General features: G+C 37.9%; 2 protein-coding genes across 4 annotated transcripts; both read right to left on the reverse strand.

Moving 5' to 3' along the window:
• Positions 1 to 341: 341 nt before the first annotated feature.
• LOC120728773 lies at positions 342 to 9,269 on the reverse strand. 2 transcript variants are annotated; one of them, XM_040023906.1, is made up of 7 exons: positions 8,872 to 9,018; positions 8,555 to 8,636; positions 5,374 to 5,456; positions 3,034 to 3,121; positions 1,697 to 1,741; positions 914 to 1,045; positions 342 to 726 (listed from the first exon to the last, which is right to left on the reverse strand). In XM_040023906.1, exons 1-7 carry the CDS (start codon positions 8,961 to 8,963, stop codon positions 631 to 633), a joined length of 618 nt encoding a protein of 205 aa, XP_039879840.1. In that variant the 5' UTR covers positions 8,964 to 9,018; the 3' UTR covers positions 342 to 630. The 2 variants fall into 2 exon arrangements, with proteins under 2 accessions (XP_039879840.1, XP_039879841.1); XM_040023907.1 differs by lacking the exons at positions 8,555 to 8,636; positions 8,872 to 9,018 and adding an exon at positions 9,067 to 9,269.
• A 1,288-nt stretch (positions 9,270 to 10,557) lies between these two features.
• znf330 (zinc finger protein 330) lies at positions 10,558 to 18,875 on the reverse strand. Of its 2 annotated transcripts, XM_040023904.1 has the most exons (10): positions 18,759 to 18,875; positions 18,195 to 18,352; positions 18,082 to 18,101; positions 17,907 to 17,977; positions 16,504 to 16,580; positions 13,885 to 14,011; positions 13,705 to 13,809; positions 13,514 to 13,560; positions 11,806 to 11,923; positions 10,558 to 11,094 (listed from the first exon to the last, which is right to left on the reverse strand). In XM_040023904.1, exons 2-10 carry the CDS (start codon positions 18,312 to 18,314, stop codon positions 10,826 to 10,828), a joined length of 954 nt encoding a protein of 317 aa, XP_039879838.1. In that variant the 5' UTR covers positions 18,315 to 18,352; positions 18,759 to 18,875; the 3' UTR covers positions 10,558 to 10,825. The 2 variants fall into 2 exon arrangements, with proteins under 2 accessions (XP_039879838.1, XP_039879839.1); XM_040023905.1 differs by lacking the exons at positions 17,907 to 17,977; positions 18,759 to 18,875 and having other exon boundaries at positions 18,195 to 18,346.
• Positions 18,876 to 20,783: the final 1,908 nt, after the last annotated feature.

The raw sequence follows: 20,783 nt of genomic DNA on the forward strand, positions 1-20,783 counted from the left end.
CCCTTGTATACAGAATGTTAATGGCAGTTTTCCTGCTTGAGTATCTACTAAAGACTCTTGCCACTTGCACGATAAATGCGCCATCTCTGATGCTGACCCAGAATCGAACAAAATTAAATAGAACAGTTTGTGTATCAGATACACAAGCTCCCATGTATTCTTCAACAGTACGTGAAGTAACAGTTGAGAGTTTGTTTTAACACGTAATGTAAAAAAGAAATAAAGTTTACAAAAGACTTTCAAGCCGCACATGTAGCAGCCAGAGAGGAAAATGCAGAACTGAAGACCTCACAGACAAAACACTGGAGTAAGCATATACTGAACGTACTCAGATACTAGAGTCCATTAGGTGTATCAGTATATTTTATTCAGTAGTGTATAGCAGTGTGATAACATTATGTATATACAGTATAGCTAAAAGCTGTGGCACTGACAGCATATTTAAAAACAAATAGGCCAGATGTGTAGCACTGACATGCCATGTTACATTTAGTGTCATCAGCCTATAGCATAAAATACATCTTTAATTTATTATTACGTATGGTAGCAACATAAGCGATAAAAACAGTTATTTACAAATCTACACAAATGCACAGTAGTAGTTTACAGTATTTACATCATTATATAATATTATGTAGAGTTGAGATTTTGCAAAAGGTCCATTAGTCTGTCCATAAATGTTGTAATATTTTGAAGTGTGTACGTTTCACATGCTGGACACCGATCCTAACAGGAGACAAAAATTAAAGATTTGTTTTTCCTCAAATGAATACAAACAATTACAACTGAAAGCTAAAGAAAGATAATAAGCTTCAGCAGTGGTTATGTGAAAAATGAAAGAAAAAAAATCTTTTTGATTGTACATTTAAGCAAAGACTCTTAAATGTATCCTTTTAGAAGAAGTCAAACTTACATTTTTTGTTGTTTGCAGATTATAATTGAAATCACGGACACATTCCTGTGAACCACGCCCAATTTCTTCCTCATCAAGGACCATTATCAACTCCAACATGTAACATTTCAGCACCATCTTTTTACAGAAATCCTGGAAACAAGAAAATTTCTTAGCATTTCCTGAAAATGTTCTACGAGTTACATTTCTAAGGAATAAAAATAAATAAAATTACTTTATCATGACAAGCTTTATTATAATAATAATAATAATAATAATAAATAATGCCAAACACCAAAATTAAAAATGTACTAAACACTCCCTTCTCAAGATGATACCAGAGGCCCATATTACAAAGCAGGAATCAGATTATCCAGGTAATCAAGGTTAATTCTGTTTTCTGTACCATGAAGGTAGTTTATTTAACTGGGGTACATCACCATGGTAACAGCCAAACTTGCTCCATGGGTATGTTGAATTCATAATACAGGGCCCAGAGTACGCTGTACAAAACATTCCAACAAAGAACATGTTGCCTTCTACATGCTTTGGATGGCTGTTGTGTTGGTTGGCTATCTGAATACAGGTATGTTTACCAAGGAGGAAACAGAAGCATGGGCGTGGTGTTAGTGCCTTTTATAGCACTCCGTAAACTGAATGTGTGATTCCTTTTGTTTAGTCTTTGGAGAAGAGTGGAGGTTAAAGAGACCTCCAGGATTTGGACATACACGCAACACTTGTTAGCACTTTGTAATCTATTCACACGATGATTAGAAATCAAAACTGAACTTTTTAAAAACTTACTGGAAAGTCTTGAATTCCTGGAGCGTAGAGCATAGCATCAGATTTCTGACAAGAAATTAAAAACAAATAAACATTTTCATTTGTCTCACCAGATGTGCTTCTCACAACCAACCAGGTTAATATATATAAGAAATTGGTGGAATTAAAAAAGAAAAAAAAAAAAAACAACACGAAAAACCCCACACACCCTTCTAGTCCCTAGGGATGTTTGACCACCAAATTTTAACTAGTTCAAGTGAACATTTGTGCCAAAGTTTTAGAAATTCCTTCTAAGCTCTTACGTTCACTTGTTAATGAGAATGGGATTGATTGATGGACAAACAACCAGAAATTTCATCAGTCACTTCCTTAGGTACACCTATTCAGCTACTCATTAAAACGCAGATATCAAAATCATGTAATTACATTGTCAGCATATCTAAATGCATTGTTGCTGCAAAGACAAACTACTAATCTGAGACTTTTCTGTCACAAAGGTTTGCAGATCACATACATAATCTGCTCCTATTGCGCTTACTGCTCTTGCACTTCTGATTAGATGCAAACTGCATTTTGTTACCCCGTATTAATACATGTGTAATTACAGTAAAATTGACTCCTAATCATGGTGTGAGAAAGAAAACATCCAGTGAGTGGCAGTTCTCTGGGTGAAGAGTCTGAGAGCAGAGCAAGATAACCAGATTGCTTCAAACTGTTAAAGCAACAGTAGCTCATATCACCAGTCATTACAAGGAAGTTATGCAAAAGAGAATTTCTGAACCTACAACACATCAAACCTTGACACAGATGGGCAACAGCAGCAGAAGACTACACCGAGCGCCCCACCTATCAGCTAAGAACACAAAACTGAAACTCCAGTTACTACACCATCATAAAATTGGGCAATAAAAGATCTGATGACATTCAGCTGGAAGAGTCAACATTTGGTCTAAATGATATGAAAGCATAGATCCATCCGGTTTTGTGTCAGTGTTCAGGCTGGCGGTGTAATGCGGTGGGAAACTTTTTCCTTAACACATTTCGGGTCTGTTAGCATCAGCTGATCATCGTTTCTGCCTATATCCATAAATAATGACGTAACCAGTGACTGTATAATGAGTAAAGGCTCCAGACTGTTGCCAGTGTAGAGGTAAACTGTCCACTATCCATTAGTTTTGACATAACTAGAGCTACAATTTGCTGCTATATAAATAAAACCGACTTGATTTTTTTTTTTTTTTATTGTTTTAAGTCAGTATCAGTGAACAAATGTATGTAGTTTTTAAATGTCATACAAATTTTTTAAATTAAACAATAAAAACTCAATGTTACCAAAGAGTTAAAATGAAACCACTCACCTTCACATTATGAATCAGATCATTCAAACATATCCGTAGATCCCCTGCTTCATTCACAGAATTGGCACATGTAGGCGTACTCAAGAGGCTGTAAGAATGAAAATACAATTAGAAAGAAACAATTATGGCAAAATGGAGTTTTGTTGGGTGCAACTGATTTGCTGTACCTAGCTGCTACTGGGCAAAGCAATATGGGTATTAAAATGTAATAATATAGTAAAAGTGATTGAAATGCAGTTTAAATTTAATAAACTAACACAGTTGAAGTTTAGACATTTAAATATAAATGAGTCAAACTTCCAAAGTCCAGTACTTTTGTCATACTGTACACCATCAGCTCAGTCATGGAGTGCATTTTGCAGAAATTAACACTATACAGTCATTCAGTCACTGCAAAAAGAGAGTAAACCCGCATCAATTCTAAGGTTTTACGACTTTTTTTTTTTTTTAATATAGCCTTTACTATGTTGTAAAGTTAAGCAATTATAGCCTGAGATAAACAACACATGGCATATTATGGTTTCATTTGACAAAAACCTAAACCAAAATACAGAAGCAGTGTCACACACGCACACACACCTCAATAGCTAGCAGAATTGCCTTTAGCAGTAGTAGCTTGAAGCTGGAGAGTTACTGGCCTGCTCTTTACTGCGCTGCTTTTACTTAATCGGCCTTGTGGATATTCGATCTATGCAGTGATCCCTTTTGTTTTGGGGGGGTTTTTTTGTTTGTTTTTTTAAAAAAAAAAAAAAAAAGAGAAAAAAAAAAAAAAAAGAGAGACATTTTCCCTACGACCCTTCACAAAAAACAAAACATTTCTACTTGTACTGTGATGAACTCTGGCCCGCTCTTCAGAGTCTGGCATGTGGGTCCTGGACTGTATTATTGTAATACCACCGTTCTTGGAAAGCCACTTGCATTGTGTTAACACTGGAGACCAGGGCCCCATACCAGGAATCAGGTCCGGCTAACAATTAGTGTGTTAACCCTGAGATGAAAGGTAAACTCTTGCTTTTCTGTTCCAGGAAGCTTCAACCTCAACCTGGTTACCATGGTAACACATTCTGTGGACAGCTATTTGACATGCCAGTTTATTTCCTCATTCATAAAGTCACAGCTTAGAGCAAAGCAAGTCAAACTTCTATATGTTACAAACACTGAAATATATAACAGTTAGCATGTTAGCAGTTCACATATTCCAGTTAAAATAACCACTTTTACAGTCACTCACTCATTTTCTGATAAGGGAGACTGCAATTACGTCACAGACCTATTATTAGCTCAGAGTAAAATCTATAGTCGCCATCTTTTGAACTCAGTGAATCAGTTCCTCCAAAACATTTACTGTACATTGCTGTAGCAATCAGTATTTAAATGAAGGTCATCTGTGTAACGCTTTAAAACATAACACACTGATCAATTATTTGGCATGTTGTAATTGGACTTGAGTCTTGGTCTTGAGAGGACGTGAATAATTTGAAGATGAGGCTGAAATGACTTTAACCTATTCCCTCAGTGAAGCAGTGGGCAGCCGAAAATCACGCCTGGGGAGGGACGGTACCTTGCTCAGGGGTACCTCAGGGTAGCCATTCAGTGGATTCGAACCCCCGACCTTCCGATCATGGGGCGACCACACTACCTACCGAGCTGCAGACAGTCATGCAGACAGCACAACATTTCATGTTGAAGTCTTTTCACAGATCAGTCGGTAAATGACCTTTTTAAAAGGTTTGCCAGAAACCAAAACTCTAATTCTGAACTTCAACTTTTCAACTGGAAAACTTTGTTGTTTACCTCAGGTTATATTGACCTGATACTAAGCCCTGATGAGAAACAGATGACTTATATCCTTATGTAAGACATTAGAATTAAGAGGATGTACTTATCTGTTTATTTGTAGGCATTTTAAAAAGGTTAGGCTTTCAATATTATTTTGCTGTTTTACATTTCTTTTTATTTTACTCAATATAAGGTTTATGCCAGGCCTGTCCTAAATTAACAGTACTGACAATTTCTGATTTTTTTATGATTCTGTGATGATTAATCCACCAGTATGTGCAAGCTATTTAATCCAAATGAATACTATCATTATTGGCATTGCTCATAAATATTCAAGTTTACAGTTTTGCAAAAGGAAAAAAAAGCAGAAACAAAATCGAAAATCACATTAATTTTTTTATTAAAATGCCAAATGACCGCTATTTACTTGCACTCCATAATTTTTTGACAGACTTACTAAATTATTTGTGTTTTCTTGTTTTTAAATAACAGGTGATCTAATAAATCTACTAAGCACAGTACACTCAAGAAAAAAACACACACCACACACTATATGCCTACCTCAGAACTAACAAACAAAGCCACACCTGAGTTTTGTGGCTCTCTCGGCACACCTTACAGGTCAGCTGGATCTGGAAACCCCTCTAGAAATTGTACAAGAAAACATTAGATCATCATCATCTACATCTTTTATGTCACCATTTTAAAATTGTAATATAATGGGTGATAAATATGCAATTAAAGTCATTGAAATTTAACAGAAATATGTCAAGCCATCTTTGTGTAACACTGTGGTAAATAATTTCCACTTCTATGGCTGAATAGCAATAACAGATACATAACCATTTTCTCTGAAGTTTGCACATTTCTGTATTCTGTCAGTCTTTTGTGACCATTTGCTCATCTGCTACAGGCTGTGCTCCTATATTTTTAAGCCAACTCTGTTCTCTTCTTCTATTTTCTGCATCTACTAAAACAACAGAATGAGTATGAAATATTAACTGAAACTCAAATAGTAATTTTTTATAGTGTATTCAAGCTGTTGTCCTGCACTGCTAGAAATACTACCCCGTGCCCACCCACAGTCACCGCACTCCGTAATCATCATACACAAACGAGGTGCAGCTCAAAGTGCAGAAAGTCAACCTGCTTTCATCGGGCAGAACTCACAACTTGCATGTAGTGTAAATAGCAGCTACAGTTTCACTTTAGAGGTTAAATGCTTTGCAATTCCCTCAAAACAAAAAACAAAACAAAATAACAAAAACAAAAAACAAAACCAAAAACAACAACAACAAAAAACAAAAACGTACCCGTCTTCCTGTGGCTAACTCTCACCAGAGTTACCCAGCTGGAGTTCTTTGGCTAATCCAGACACTATTTTTTCCCCAGCAATATTTACCAGTCCCTCTTGGAGGAAACCAAGGCATTCCACAGCCAAATGGAATACAATGCATTACAAGCTCTAACAGCTGGGTGTGCCCAGAAAACCTCTAAAGGGAGACAACCCACACTCATTAGAAACCTACATTATTTCAGTTGCACTCCATTTTTATTCCAGATGTACAAGCTGAGGCCCTCACACTACCACCAATATGCAATTTATACAGTGCTTTTAAAAAAATAAAAAATTAAGACATCACCCAATGTAAAGCTTATACCACAGCTGCTTTAAAATAATTACCAAAAGACAGTTAATCCATCAGCAAGGCCAAGCTCTTTAATCAAATTATTTTAATGCTAAAAATGTTCGAATTTGCTGTTTTACAGATAAGCAGGAAAAAAAAAAAAAAAAAAAAAAAAAAGTAAAACAGTTTAATTTTGATTAAGATGCCAAATTAGTCATTTACTTGAGGTCCAGTACCCAAATTTGGCTATTTAAAATAAATTTAGATTTTGTTGTCAATTGTTTAATAAAATTTCTTTAAACATTTTTTGGACAGATTTCTGAAATATTTCCTTTTTATTTTAAATGACAGTTTATATAATAAATTAGTTAAGGACTGCATTTCTGCATTAAAGCTACACCCGAGGCACAAAATAACCAGTATATTCAAAACTAACATGTCACTGGAATCACACTACAATTTACAATTTTCAGTAATGCAGTAACTAAAGCTGTAAATGCACCAAATTCAGTAGCCACATTACAGCTACGTCATTATCTGCATGATAGATGGGGGTGGGGGAATTTACAGAAATATATACATCTTACATGGGTCTTGCTATAATCAGCTAGTGTGCAAACAAACATAAAGTGCAAACACTGCAAAAAGAGGCTGTTGCTAACACAGCATCGGCTCTTTCCAAGCATCCATAGACAACATCCTAACAAAAAGTTAGGCCAGAACCCAAAGTGATGCTAAAGCTAAGTGTATGCTGACCCCAGCACAGCAGCCAGAGCCTGATCTTCAACAGATAACAAAGGCAGTGATGGCTAGTCAGGCTTGTAACATTGCATCACCCATTTCCAGTTGTTTCTACAGTAGAATTACTGCAGCTTTGCATCTCTTTGGCCTGGTTTTTAATTTGCTTTCTGTTCCGTCTTGTGTTCAATCTCAACTAAACTAAAACAAAGTTTGTGCGGGCCTTTAAGCTTTGTCCCACACACAAACAGGGATTTGTGTTGAGTATCAGGACTGAAGGGGAAGATAAATACTGTTAGATAACATGTCTTACAATGAATTTTACATCTTTTTACAGAGCAACACAGAAGTAATGTTACAAATTACTTTTCCCCCACCAAGCAATGAAGTATTGAGTATTGCATTACTTTTAATAGTAATGAGTGGATTTTTTATTTTATTTTATTTTTTGTCAACACCAAACTCAACATCCCATCAATGCCTAAAACAAATGCGACTGGCCCATGTAGTACCTGCGCATTTCCAGCTACTTCTTCTGCAGCCGTTTTTCTAACAGACTGGAAGAGAACTGATCAACCTGAGGACATAAATCCCCTAGCAACTAGTGTTAGGGCTGCAGGATTGCAGAGCAAGTCCACCATGCACAACTCGAAATGCAGGCAACAGTGTCAGGCAACTATAAAAAAAAAAAGCTTTAGGCTGAACTTGGGCGATCGTGGCTCAAGAGTTGGGAGTTCACCTTGTAATCGGAAGGTTGCCGGTTCGAAGCGCTTTGGGGTCTTTAGGGACTAGAAAAGCGCTGTAAATACAGGCCATGAATCAGACACCTTAAGGGTACACCTCACTCAGACCAACAACACATGAGCTTTGTCTGAAGTCTCCATCGGGGCCAAAGCAGAGGATGCATGTTATCTAACATCCAATGTTTCAGCAGTTGTAGTATTATGAAGAATATTTAAACAGTATAGTGATGAAATGTACTTTTAGTTGTCTTCAATTCTGTTGCAGATGTACTTGTGTTTTCCATTTGTACTGTAGTAGTACTGAAGTTAAAGGGTGGTGTTTTTTTGTTTTTTTTAAAGAATAGAACTATATTTTCAGTGTTACTATGAAACAGCCGCGTATCTTAAAAAATTACGGTAGCCTAGTGAGGTTAACATTTATCGATGGTACTCTTCAGCACTTACTTGCTCTTCCAACAGGAGTTGGATGGATAATCACGACTAAATATTTCTTGAAGGTTGCGCTTCAACCGTGATAGTTTCTTGTTACTTGAAGCAGACCATCCTTCCTATAAATCATTCTTCAACTTTACAAAACTATTACAGAGACTAAACTGGAGGCAAGACTAATAACCGGTAATCATTTCCTCGTACCTTTGCTCGAACCGTCAGCCGCGTACTACCAAGGACGCATTTATTTCCATACCCTGCAGTCTCGACGCAGTTTGGAGCAATGCTGACAAACAGCGTTGGACAGAATAAAAACGTAAACATTAAGTTAGGCAGAAACAAGAACGTGGTGGACGTGCACATGATTTGGCTCCATTCTCACTGACAGCTGTGCAGAAGCGTCTCCCCATAAATACACAACCGGAAAGACGGGCTGCCAAACTAGCTCGCATCTGACTAAATCGAAAGTGAAAGCAAGTCAGTGAAAGCGAGAGCATTACTTGTTTTTTAAACCAAATTACCATAATGGCACATAGTTCACCGACAGCAGCTGAAATGTATCCCGCGGACCCACGTGGATCGCCCAGTAGACACACCTCCTATATATACGCATTTGATTAGCCTCCCTAATTGGGGACACGCCGTGTTTTCCTCCAGGTGATTAGCCGACAGTTTGGGTTAGACCTCTACCAGTAACGCACTAAAATGTAACTTACAGCTCGCTGATCTCGGTGACATGTGAGTTGAAAGAGGATCACCGGGAGCGCCGTCATCTGCGCAGTGACTGCGGTTGCCGTTGTCCTAGCCAGCGGAGCAGCAAGCAAAGATTACACTTTTGCACCTCATTTGTGATAATAAACCTGGTTTGTCTCATTGGTCTGCAGCCAGTGTTATTAACACTTGTGGCGAGAGTGAGTACGGGTATGATTTCGCAGGCTGACTTGCACACGCCCTGTTCTGGTCGTGTTGAGACGTTCACTCCTCCTCCAAGTCGTCACTTTATCGGTTTCTTTTTTCTTTTCTGTTTCTTTTAATGCATGAGTCATCAGAAATACTTCACAGAAATGCACATTCAAGAGGGATTTTATTTAATTTTAAATTTTTATTTTTATTTTTTTTACACAAATGTGCCTTGCAGTTTATTTCAAACATCAGGACAAATAACTGCACTGAGGAAAGATGCCACAAAAAGGCTCTCCAGCAGATCAATAGTCATTACACAACACCGATAATGAGGACAGGTTATGCTTTATTCATAACAAGCCACAGAAGAATTCCCTTCAGTGGCCGCCAATTTGCCTGGATCAGAAAACCAGTGAAGTTAATGATTTAGGCAATTCATTCCAGCTAATAATTTGTTTATTATTACAGCTGACCAAGCTAAAACATGACGACTTCATAAACAGGAAGATGAAAGTCTCGAGGCACATTGTGGTGAACAGCTAACGCTTAAGGTTTGTTGTTGCTGTTTGGACTATTTAAGACAAGCCAGAGCTTTACAATCATGACTCATTGAAAATTTCCTGTATACTCTGCAGTTGTGTGTGGATTCTGGTGGAATTCAAAAATATGGAAGGATAGTCTGGTCCTAAATGTAACAATCAGACCCTGATTGTAAAAAAAATCTAGGCAAATTCATAAGATCTGAATGAGTATTTGTCCAACAGCCAATACTGGTTGCCACCTCGTTTGAAAGAAAGTGAAGACCCCCCCCCCCCAAAGCTCTTTAAAAGTTCACCACCATATGACATAAACAACCCTCTTACGTGTGCCAGCTTCACGCCACCAATAGGAGTAACATCATCTTCTTGAGTTTCCAGGGACCATTCACATGGTGGGCAAATGTGACAACCATTAGAGTGTGGAAATACAAAGATCAGCCTTTGCTCCTGTATCAAAAATCACTGCAAAGAGTCAGAAGCAGTTTCATAACTTAACCCAGGCTTGACTGTAATGGCCTGCATTTGTATAGCGCTTTTCTAGTCCATAGGACCCCAAAGCGCTTTACACTACATTCAGTCATCCACCCATTCACACACTGGCGATAGCAAGCTACATTGTAGCCACAGCTGCCCTGGGGCGCACTGACAGAGGCGAGGCTGCCGGACACAGGCGCCACCGGGCCCTCTGACCACCACCAGTAAAAACAGAGGAGAAAGCAGGGCACTTAAAGATTTCTGAGCACCATCAAATTTTTTTAGTCAGGCTTATAATAGCAGGTATTTAATTTATGAAACTGAAATTAAATTGAAACTGTTATTTGAGTCTTTTATTCATTTTGTCTCTATACAGCTGCTTGAATATTGTTTAAAAAATTTATTTTCTCTTTCAAAGTAACATATGGAAAGTTAAAACATCACATCAGCTTTAATATTCATCTCCAGTCTTAATTGTGCATCTAAAGCTTTCTTGAGGATCCTTTGGGTTTACAGGACCACGTGCTCCAGCTGCACCACCTCATCAGTTACCATCAGCTTAGGCAGCAGCACCATCCAATTTAAGACCAGCCAGCGACTCGGACGCAGTTTCTTGTTCGCCCTCTTCATCTTCTTCCTCCTCCTCCTCTTCCTCCTCGTCCTCCTCATACTCGTCTTCCTCGTAGTAATCGTCTTCTCCGTAGTCGTCTTGTTGGTCTCCACCTCCGGACGCTGCGTTCTTCCAGTAAGCATCGTACCCGGACGCACCGTCGTAGTAACCGTCGTCATCGTCGGCACCGGCCTGTCGACCAAACTTCAAGGTGCGCGCTGTGAAGAATGCACAGGTGTCAACGTTAGCTCTGGTGTCATTACACATGGTGGTGAAGCGACAAAGAAAAGGTCCTGTAAGATACAGTCTGCGTAATTCTCTGCAAGCAATGTTTATTCTAAGCCTTCAGGTTGTAATTTAACTGATTATATATCACTTTGTTCCTCTTGTCAATATATGACTATGACCCTGCTGTGATCCTTCCACATGTTTTTGCCTCTGTCCCATGTCGGAAGTGAAATGTTAATATTGCTAAAGCTCTTTGTGAGGAGCTACAAATATCAGATTCACTGAGCAGGGTTTTTGTTTCAAAATACATCTCACTTTGCTAATAGCAAGTCCTTAGAAATAGAAATCAAATCCTGGCAGCACATTTGAGAGAACAGCAATGTGGCCAACACGTGTTTGGCACCGCTTCCAAGGTCAAAGTTTAATTGCATATCATCAGACTCTGCTTTTACAGCAAGAAGCATTGGAGAAAAACCCAAATATTCATGAACAATTCTCTAGAAAATACAATTAGCTGCACTGTGTAAATGACTTCTGGGGAAAAACAAAGAATTTATTTTTCCCCTCATGGTTTTGTTTCATTTTCAAAACACAGTCTGCGGGGAAGTAGCAGCTGTGGCAACTTCCCCGAAACAGGAGCTTTACGGGAAGAAAAACAACTAAACAACTTCCAGTCGTTTAAAGGTCTGCGTAACACTCACTTGACATGCTTAGATCTTTGGTCTCCTGTGTCTCGTGACCACATTTGGGACACGGAGGACCTTTTCCTTTCTCCTGTTTGAAGACTTTACTCTTAGTGTGATCATCACAGTAACAAGCCTGCAAGACACAGTTCAACTTTCAGTCAGTTATGGCATGGAAACGCTGGTGCACGAACATGATATCGATGCATAGTTCTCGCTCAACTTCAAAACTAAAGAAAGCAAAGCAGTAACAGTTCAGGCTTGTTTAGGCAAGAGGAGTAAGCTCATTCATCCACATCCGTTCATCCATAAAAACTCGATCGTATTCCCTTCCTCCAGTCTCAAATTCAGAGATCCTCACTCACTGTAACCAATATATGGCAGCTGTCTTTTGCCTCTTTTTGATAAAGACTGTACTCTTAAAAAAAGATTGAATTGGAAATATAAATAAATAACCCCTGCCCCAAAAAGCAGAGTTCCTATTTCAAATGCTTTCTGATCAGATTGCAACTGTGGCACAATGCCACGCAAGCAGCACTTGTGTAAATGTTGTGAGCCACTCCATATGTTTTTATTTTGTTCCTGATGAAGCCTGATAAACCTGAATGTCTGCTGTAGTCATTCCTACATTCTAATATCCTCAATAAACATGGCTTCTCTGTGCAGAAATGCATGCTAAAGTTCAGCTGGCGTAAATTCGTCAAAATTACCATCTTATCATAGTATAATCAGTCTTGTTGTTTGTTGTCTATATGGAGTTGGGGCAGAGTCTCATGCTCAGGAAATGCGGTTTGGTTGCTAGGAGACCAGCAGAACATATATGCTCAATTAATAAACAGCTCCAGCTAAAACTTTGCTTTGAGGGAGGATCAGCATTATTTACAGTGTTGAGAAGACATCCCTTTCAGCTAGCATGATGAGCAGGAATGATTACAGCAGGCTAATGTAATGTGTAATATTTGGTGTGCAAATGGGCATGTGAGGGTAGCTTTAATTTAAAGCTTTAAAACAGACCTGAGAAAATGCACGTCAAAGATTTACTCAGTTGGCACTGGCTGTCTATGCAGTGCATCTTTTATAGTGCAATTCTTTATCCTGTAATTTTCCAGTACAAATAAACAAACATTACTCTATATATCTATATATACACATTTAAGGATAAGCACACTCACTTGTTGTGCATTAAGAGCTGATTTATTGCAAAAGTATGCTTTGGCTACACATATTGTCATGAGCTGCCTGGCAAATTCCTTCACTTGTGCACTTCAGTAAAAGTATGCACTGCGACTATCTGGCCTAGCAACAGCTCGTATAGGTCATTGATAGGACCAACTTATTTTTAACCTCTGTAAGATTAGCTGACAACTGTTAAACTAAGCACAAGGAACAACTAAAGGCAGTATGAGCTCCGGCTGCTATTTTCAGCAGGTCCGTTGTTGTCAGCCTGGAGCGCTTTCTTGCCATTTTATTTGTTAAAAGCTCTTTGATGTTTAGTTTCAGTTACGTGTCTGTTGTACACAAGGAATATTTCCAGATAAAGGGAGAAAAACCAAAAGCAAAACCAATGAAAACAACGATGTGAATTTGTAGCCATCTTATCAGATTTGGTTCGTTCTTCTTTTGTTGTTACAAACAGTTTTGTAATGCAAGTTGATAACGTGGGTTTATTTTTTACAAACATGCTTGTGATCCTTTTGCATTATATTTTCACAGACCGTTTCCTCACCTTACACCGCAGACAGGAGTGTTGTCCCAGTTTATTACAGGAAACACCTAAAATAATACAACAATATTATGAAAACACATTCGTAACATCACTACTGCACATGTTCCCTCTGGATATTATCTGCTCATATGGAAATGATACGCTTTTAAACACCCCATTGAAAAAGCCCATTGAATGACAGTGTGACTTACATTTGAATGTTTCTGCTTGAAGAACCTGGCAGCTTGCCTGGTGCTCAAACTGATCATCCTCACATAAGAAGTTCTGACAGAAGGAACAGCGGAAGATTCGCCCTCCTATTTAAGAAGTTAAACCAGTCAGTGGCTCTACTTAGGTAAGCAGGTGAAACAATCAAACAGGGGTGGTCTCACCATGATCCCAGACACTGCGCTCACACTCGATGCAGTCGGCATCAGTCAAAGGACATGAACAGGCGTGAGTGCTCAGGCATTTCCGACCATGGCACACCCAAGCTTCACAGAAGTCGCACACTGCCCCCTTGTGATTGAGTAGGACAATAACAAGGACCAAAATCAGAAATTGTACTTTCTTTTTTTATGTTTAAATAACCTGCTGATGAGTTTACTGGCATGTAGCAAAAACAGACACTGATTACTGAACACCAGCTGGACCCTTGACACACCTTATCATAGGCTACTTAGCTTAATTATTCATTTTGATTGCACTTGCACAACACTGCACCATGAGCATAAAGAGTGTCAGAGTGATACTGAATGGTAAATGGACTGATTCTTATATAGCGCTTTTCTACTCTCCCAGAGTACTCAAAGCGCTCTATACAACATGCCTCATTCACCCAATCACACCCACTCTAAACTCAAGTGCAACTAATAAGCATTCACACACATTCACACTCCGATGAACGCATCGGAGGGCAATTTGGGGTTAGTATCTTGCCCAAGGATATTTGGCATGCAGACTGGAGGAGCCAGGAATCGAACCACCAACCTTCCAATCAGTCGCTAATCTGCTCTACCACCTGAGCCACAGCCACATGAATAATAGCTAGCCCCAGATTAATGCAGAGAAAATCTACAAGCTGCTGCTTCTTGGTTGTAGACGACCTCTGTTGGTGTGCTTGAGGCCTTGTTTATTCTCCTAGCCTGCCGTCTGGAGTGCTGTTGCTATCAGTGACAACATCTAGATGAGCGACTGATTGTTGCGGAATCTGCTGGCAACATGGATCTCTTGGTTTGTTTGTTATTCGGCATCGAATGGCCTTACATATCAAGGGAGAGTCCTGCTGCATTTACAGTCTCTGAAAGCTGACATTATCATTGTGTAAAAGGACTCCTCCCATGCTATTTGATTATAAACCTAATATACCGGTGGGATTTTAAAGTACGTCTTTTTTTTGCTGCTATCATTATGCGAGAATGTAGATCCAAGTCCCAGCCCCGTGCAAAATATTCTCACAGCAGCGGAATTTAAAAATAGAGCAGGTCTTGACCTTGTGCACTAGAAGTTTTCTCCCTAAAAGGACTCGATAAAGCTCTGCACTGGCACAGCTGAAACAGACAGGGCCACAAATGAACCTGCTGCCTGGATCTGTTAGAGTTTTAAGAAATCAAACCAGGACCTTGACTAGAAATTCCAAATATCAATACATACAGTGCTGTGAAAAAAGAATTCGTCCCCTTCCCAATTTATTTTTTTATTTGTATATTTGTCACACTCAGTTTGAGATCCTTAGGCAAATATTAATATTAGACAAAGATAACCCAAGGAAATACATACTACAGTTTTTAAATTATAATTTCGTTCGTTAAGGCAAAAAAAAGTTATCCAAACCTACCTGGACATTTTATATCAGCTACTTATGTTTTTAATGCAAATGTAGAATAGTCTTGATGCTCTACATTGAACTGTCTTTCCCATTTTGTATCATCTTTGTGCCTGAACCTATTTCCTCTATGGCAATCTTAAAATGTTAAAAAGCCATTGAGCCAAAAAAATTCATCTGGACCTGAGAACCTCACAAACGATTTTTTAATCAGATTCTTCAGCTTAACATCATCACTGAAAATCTAGAAAGCTGCCTATACTTTATTATTTTAAAAACATGGGATCCCCTCAACAAATATTGCCCTAAACCTAAATTTCTACTTACGCCAAAATTGTAGAATTTTAAATAAACTCAACAGTACTGTAACAGCAACTATGTTGGTAACAAATTCTATTATTATTGCCTTGGACTGAAAGCTGCTGTGTTTGTTGATCTGATTCTGATGACCATGAGCTGCTGTTAGAAAGACTCAGTGACGTCAGTTAGAATGATAAGACTACAGGCTAGGTCAGGAATGCCCTTTCAGATAGGACACAGTGTGTTTATACAGATGAATATAAGTCAGGTTTCTATGAAGCTTTTAAATGGAGTCACGCAGAGGTCAACTTTAGACCCTGTTTTTTCTTCCTTTTTATTATTAATATAGAGAAGATTATGCCTAAACCTAAACCGCGCATTTATGCAGATGATACCATAATGTACTCACAAGGCTCTACTCTGAGTCACACTGTTGACAGCAGCTGCAGGCACTCTTTAGAGTACCCAACTTGGAACAGCATTCTCTTATTTTGCAGCTCATTCATGAAATACCTTTCAGAGAACACTAAAGCTAAATCATTTTGTCTCCCTGGGAAAATACAGAGGGTGCCACTGCATGATCTGGACCTTGTATTTGAATTAAATTTACCACTGACAAAATTAACTGATTTGTTTTGTTTTATTTTGATGTTTGATGTAACTTTGTCATGGTGCATCTTCTTGGCCAGGTGGCCCTTGAAAAATAGATATTTATCTCAAAGACTAAATAAATAAAAATATTATTTCTCCCAACAAAACCTACCAGAACAATGTTCCATTAAATAATGTCAACCTAATATCATTTTTACAGTCATAAATTACATTGCTGAATGAAAATAAATCAAACAGATATAGAATAGAAAACTTAAATATACAATAAACTTACCACCATGCCCATTCCAGTGCTGTGGATCCCTGGATGTTTGACAACACAATCCGATGACTTCATACATTTCATTTTACCTAAAAACAGGAAGAAAACTTTACAGATGAATAAAACTAACACAAATAATTTCAGTGTAATGGTAAATAGTGTAATACATGAACAAAATCCCCTTCACAACATTTAGCCAAGTTACGATCACTCTCAAGGAGCTAGGTTTGCCAAAGCTACTGTCGTCAATCAAGAAATATCTTTATTAAAGTAAATACAGAAGCTTTCACCAAGCCTGAGTTAAACCTTCTGATAACGCTAAAAAAAAAAAACACGCTAATAACAGAATAAACTTTCTGGGATTTCCTTATATTGATGATTAAGCATGCTTCAAGACAGGCTGAATAAAAATGAACTTGTACCAGAATAATAAAGGAGAAGAGCATAGAGAAGAAGAAAACAAAACAAAACCACAGAGTTCATGAGCCAAACTTTTTGAACTGTGTGGTTTTCATCATCCATCTAACAAAATAATGGAGTGTAATGGTAGAAGCATGTAAGGTTATGTGAAAAACAACAACTAAACCTTCTTTCAATTCTACTGTTTTACATATCAGCACATTAAAAAAAAAATCATCTGGTCCTTAGCATGACATGACATGCAGAAACGTGTGGAAAAACTAATGACATCCCTCCTGCATTTATAGTATTTAACAGTGTAAGTAGCAGCCAGGTACTGCTAATCAAATGAACTTGATTTATTGATAATCAGCAACTGTCAGCACCTCTATAATAACAGAAGCTTTGGCAGGTTGCTGATCTGGAGCATTCAGGTACGTTAACTCTATGTCATAATCTTTCCAAAAGTGGAGATTCCAACAAATTCACTCACAGATCAGTCTGTGCAGTGAAACTGAAACGTGAAACTGCAAAAAAACCGAGAGCAACATCCAAGATTCTACAGGCATGTAAAATCCTCTGTACACCAAAGTATTCTACCGTCAAAGGTGAGGACATCTAAAGCTTGAGCCAACCACAGCAAATGTACAACAGAATGGATGGTTGAATGGCCCAATCACAGCCCAGTCAAGCTAAAAATGATTACTTCATTACTGCTGCTGAATCTGGTTCTACAAGCTAATGAATCCAGGGGTGTGAATAATGTTTCCACACAATGCTTCTGAATTTGGACTTACTTTTTGTTAAGTAATTAATGACCTGGTACAATGTGTTGCTTATTTAGGTTATATTAACCTTTTTAAGACCTTGCAGGGACCTTGCTATCACTGAGCTGGCTGTGAATTGGCACATTTTTGAATGGGCTTGGATGTGAAGGCCACAAATGAGCAGGGAGTGTTAGCTTTAAAATGAATATCATTCCAACATTACTCAAATAACACGTGCAGTGTACTCACCACACTGCGCGCAGACAGGCAGCTTCTGCACCGAGTTACAGAAATAACAGAAAGCCCTGTTCTTCTGTTTTCTAGCATGTGGCATCAGAAACGTTAAAAAAAAATGTTAATTATCTCAGAATTACGGAGAATCTGCAGTTGCACATTGGTCATATAAGTGAATAAAATCACTTACCTCTGACATTTGTCACATTCCTGCAAAAAATGTAATAGTATAAAAGATTAGATACATATTAAGGCATTGCTGTTGTTTTAATTGGGCATCTATCAGCTACCGCAGCTACACACCATGTTGGAGTTGCAGGGGTGTTTGGCCACGTCAACATGTTCCCTGTTGGCTCGTATTTGCTTCTCTCGCTCTTTCCGATTTTCAGCCTTTTTTCGGGCACCGGTTTTCTTTTTGGGCATTTCTGGTTCTCCGCGGAGCTTGACACTGACTCCGTCACCTGCAAACACGGACAAACGGGGTGAACCACGCCGGGAGGAAACTGGGCGACTTCTTCTGCGTGAAATCCAGCTAAGAACGAGCAACTCTTAGCTGATATCTCATCTCAGTGCTTTTCCAATAAGCTGCACAGGGACTACAGCCAGCAACACGGGTGGTGAATTACGACAACAAGCACTACAACTATAAAAAGTTTCTGACATTTCTGTTCATGTTGGCTAGCAGCTCCCGTGTCTGCTGACTGAGCTGGTGTCTCATAAGCAAATTAGATTTAAAATAAACTATAACACCACTCAACACATGTGTACATGACTTTTAGACTGTAAAGGAACATCCTAAGTGTTCCTAAATGTTACACGCTAGCGTAATTAAAAAGAAAATAGATTATTTTTTGTATTTTTCTTTACCGAAATGATCAGTTCAGAGAAAGCAGTTAGGTCCGTCCTGAAAATGTGTTCACCGGAACACTCGGCTAAAAAACAATCGTTCCACACATGCTGGTTTTTGGTTATGGTGCCTTAGCGCCACCTCTTTTCATTTAATGATCGAAGTTAAATAATTTACTTTTTTATAGGGCAGTGGTAATGCATAAATATACAATATGGCCTACTTTAAATAACACAATAAACATTTGCAATAATAATGATATAGTCTATATGATATATAATAGAGTATATATTACAATAAGATCTAAATTTAACCAGTAAAAGATCATTTCTTTTTCGAATGGGTTTGGCTCCAGTTTTTCTTATAATGCTACTCCATGTGCTAACGCTAATGGGAGCTCTACAATTGCAGGATATTTCCTGTACCACCCTTGAAAATAGCCCATACATGTTGCATAAATGACACTTGTCCTGAGACAAGATGTAAACCTAGCTGCTAAAAAAGCCAAAATATAAAATAGAATTCTCCAAAATGCCTTTTTTTAATCAAAACTTTTTTTAATCAAATTGTGCTTCATATATAACCATTAAAATTACCTTTAAATCCACTTTTTGATGTTTTGATTTTGTTGACACGTTTTTTTTGTAATTGTGAAGCCATTTAGTTAATATCAACATAGTAATTATGCACTGCAACAAATGTGCAACCTTGTTATTGAAACCTATGTAGCTTAGAACAACAATGAGATGATATGTCAAAGAAGAAGTGAGATGATTGGATCATGTTTTAACACCATGTGCAGACCAAAAGTTAGTCGTCTTTGACATATTTTGTATTTTCTTTCTGTCTTTTCTGACTAGATTTGGTGTGTCACTCTAACCAACGCATCCCTGTTGCCCATATCATGGACTGGTAGATTTTGAGCATTAAAGCATTTTCTGCTGCAAGTCTCACTCTCCCAATCACACCCACACATTCATACATTGCTTTTATCTATACCTAAGCACCTTTATCAGCCAAACCCCAACGAATACATCAGGGGCTACCCCATATTACAAAAAAACAAACAAACCCAAAACAAACCCCCCACCAAAGTTTCCTTCCTTTCTTTATATAACTACATTTATCCTTGACTTTCACAGTACATTACATTCAACAACTGCACCTTTTTCAGACAAAACACTTTTAACACATATTAGCAGTGATTTGCAACCATGTTACCATACATGTAAAACAAATAATACAAACATGTTTTGAAACACAAACATACAAAATATTTGGTCCTGGGATTTTCTTTGTCAAATTTACATCATAATCCACAAATAAATGTAATTTATTACTGTAATTACTCTAATTAATTACGTGTTACTCTAATTCTAACCCTGTTACCAGGTCATTTTAAATAAAACATTCATAAGTGTTTTTCTTAGCTCACAAAGATTTGATCTATTCCATTTGTAATAGTTTGAATTATCTGTTTGAGCAAGGATTGGAAAATAAATATTACAAAGTTGGGCAATAATTAATTAAATTAACATAACATAACTCCCCTCAAGGCACTTCATACTGTAAGTTAAAAGATCCTACAATAATACAGAAAACCCCCAACAAGCAAGCATTTGGTGACAGTGGGAAGAGAAAACTCCCTTTTAACAGGAAGAAACCTTAGGCAGAACGAGGCTCGGGGATCTGTTTGGGTGTGAGGTGAGAGAAAATGGACAAAAGACAGGCTGTGAAAAAGAGCCCACAGTGCAATGTTAGATATTTAAGATCTACTTTTTTATTAGGTTCCCAAGCATTGGTAAATGGGCTGTCTCAAGCATAGCACAAATAAAGCATTACAAAAATCTACACATTTTTTGATGGATTTTATTTTTGTTGTTTTTCTTAAATATATAAAAGAAAATATAACCTAAAAGCTCGATTGTTTTTATTTATTTATGTATTTATTTATGCTGCTATCTTTAAAGCCTAAATTGCTCTCCAATGGAAGGATGATCCTATAATATCCTGCAGTGATTTCTAACAGTTGTAGATTCATCACA

This window comes from Simochromis diagramma, unplaced genomic scaffold, assembly GCF_900408965.1.
Source record: "Simochromis diagramma unplaced genomic scaffold, fSimDia1.1 OVJJ01000302.1, whole genome shotgun sequence".
NCBI classification, from domain to species: domain Eukaryota; kingdom Metazoa; phylum Chordata; class Actinopteri; order Cichliformes; family Cichlidae; genus Simochromis; species Simochromis diagramma.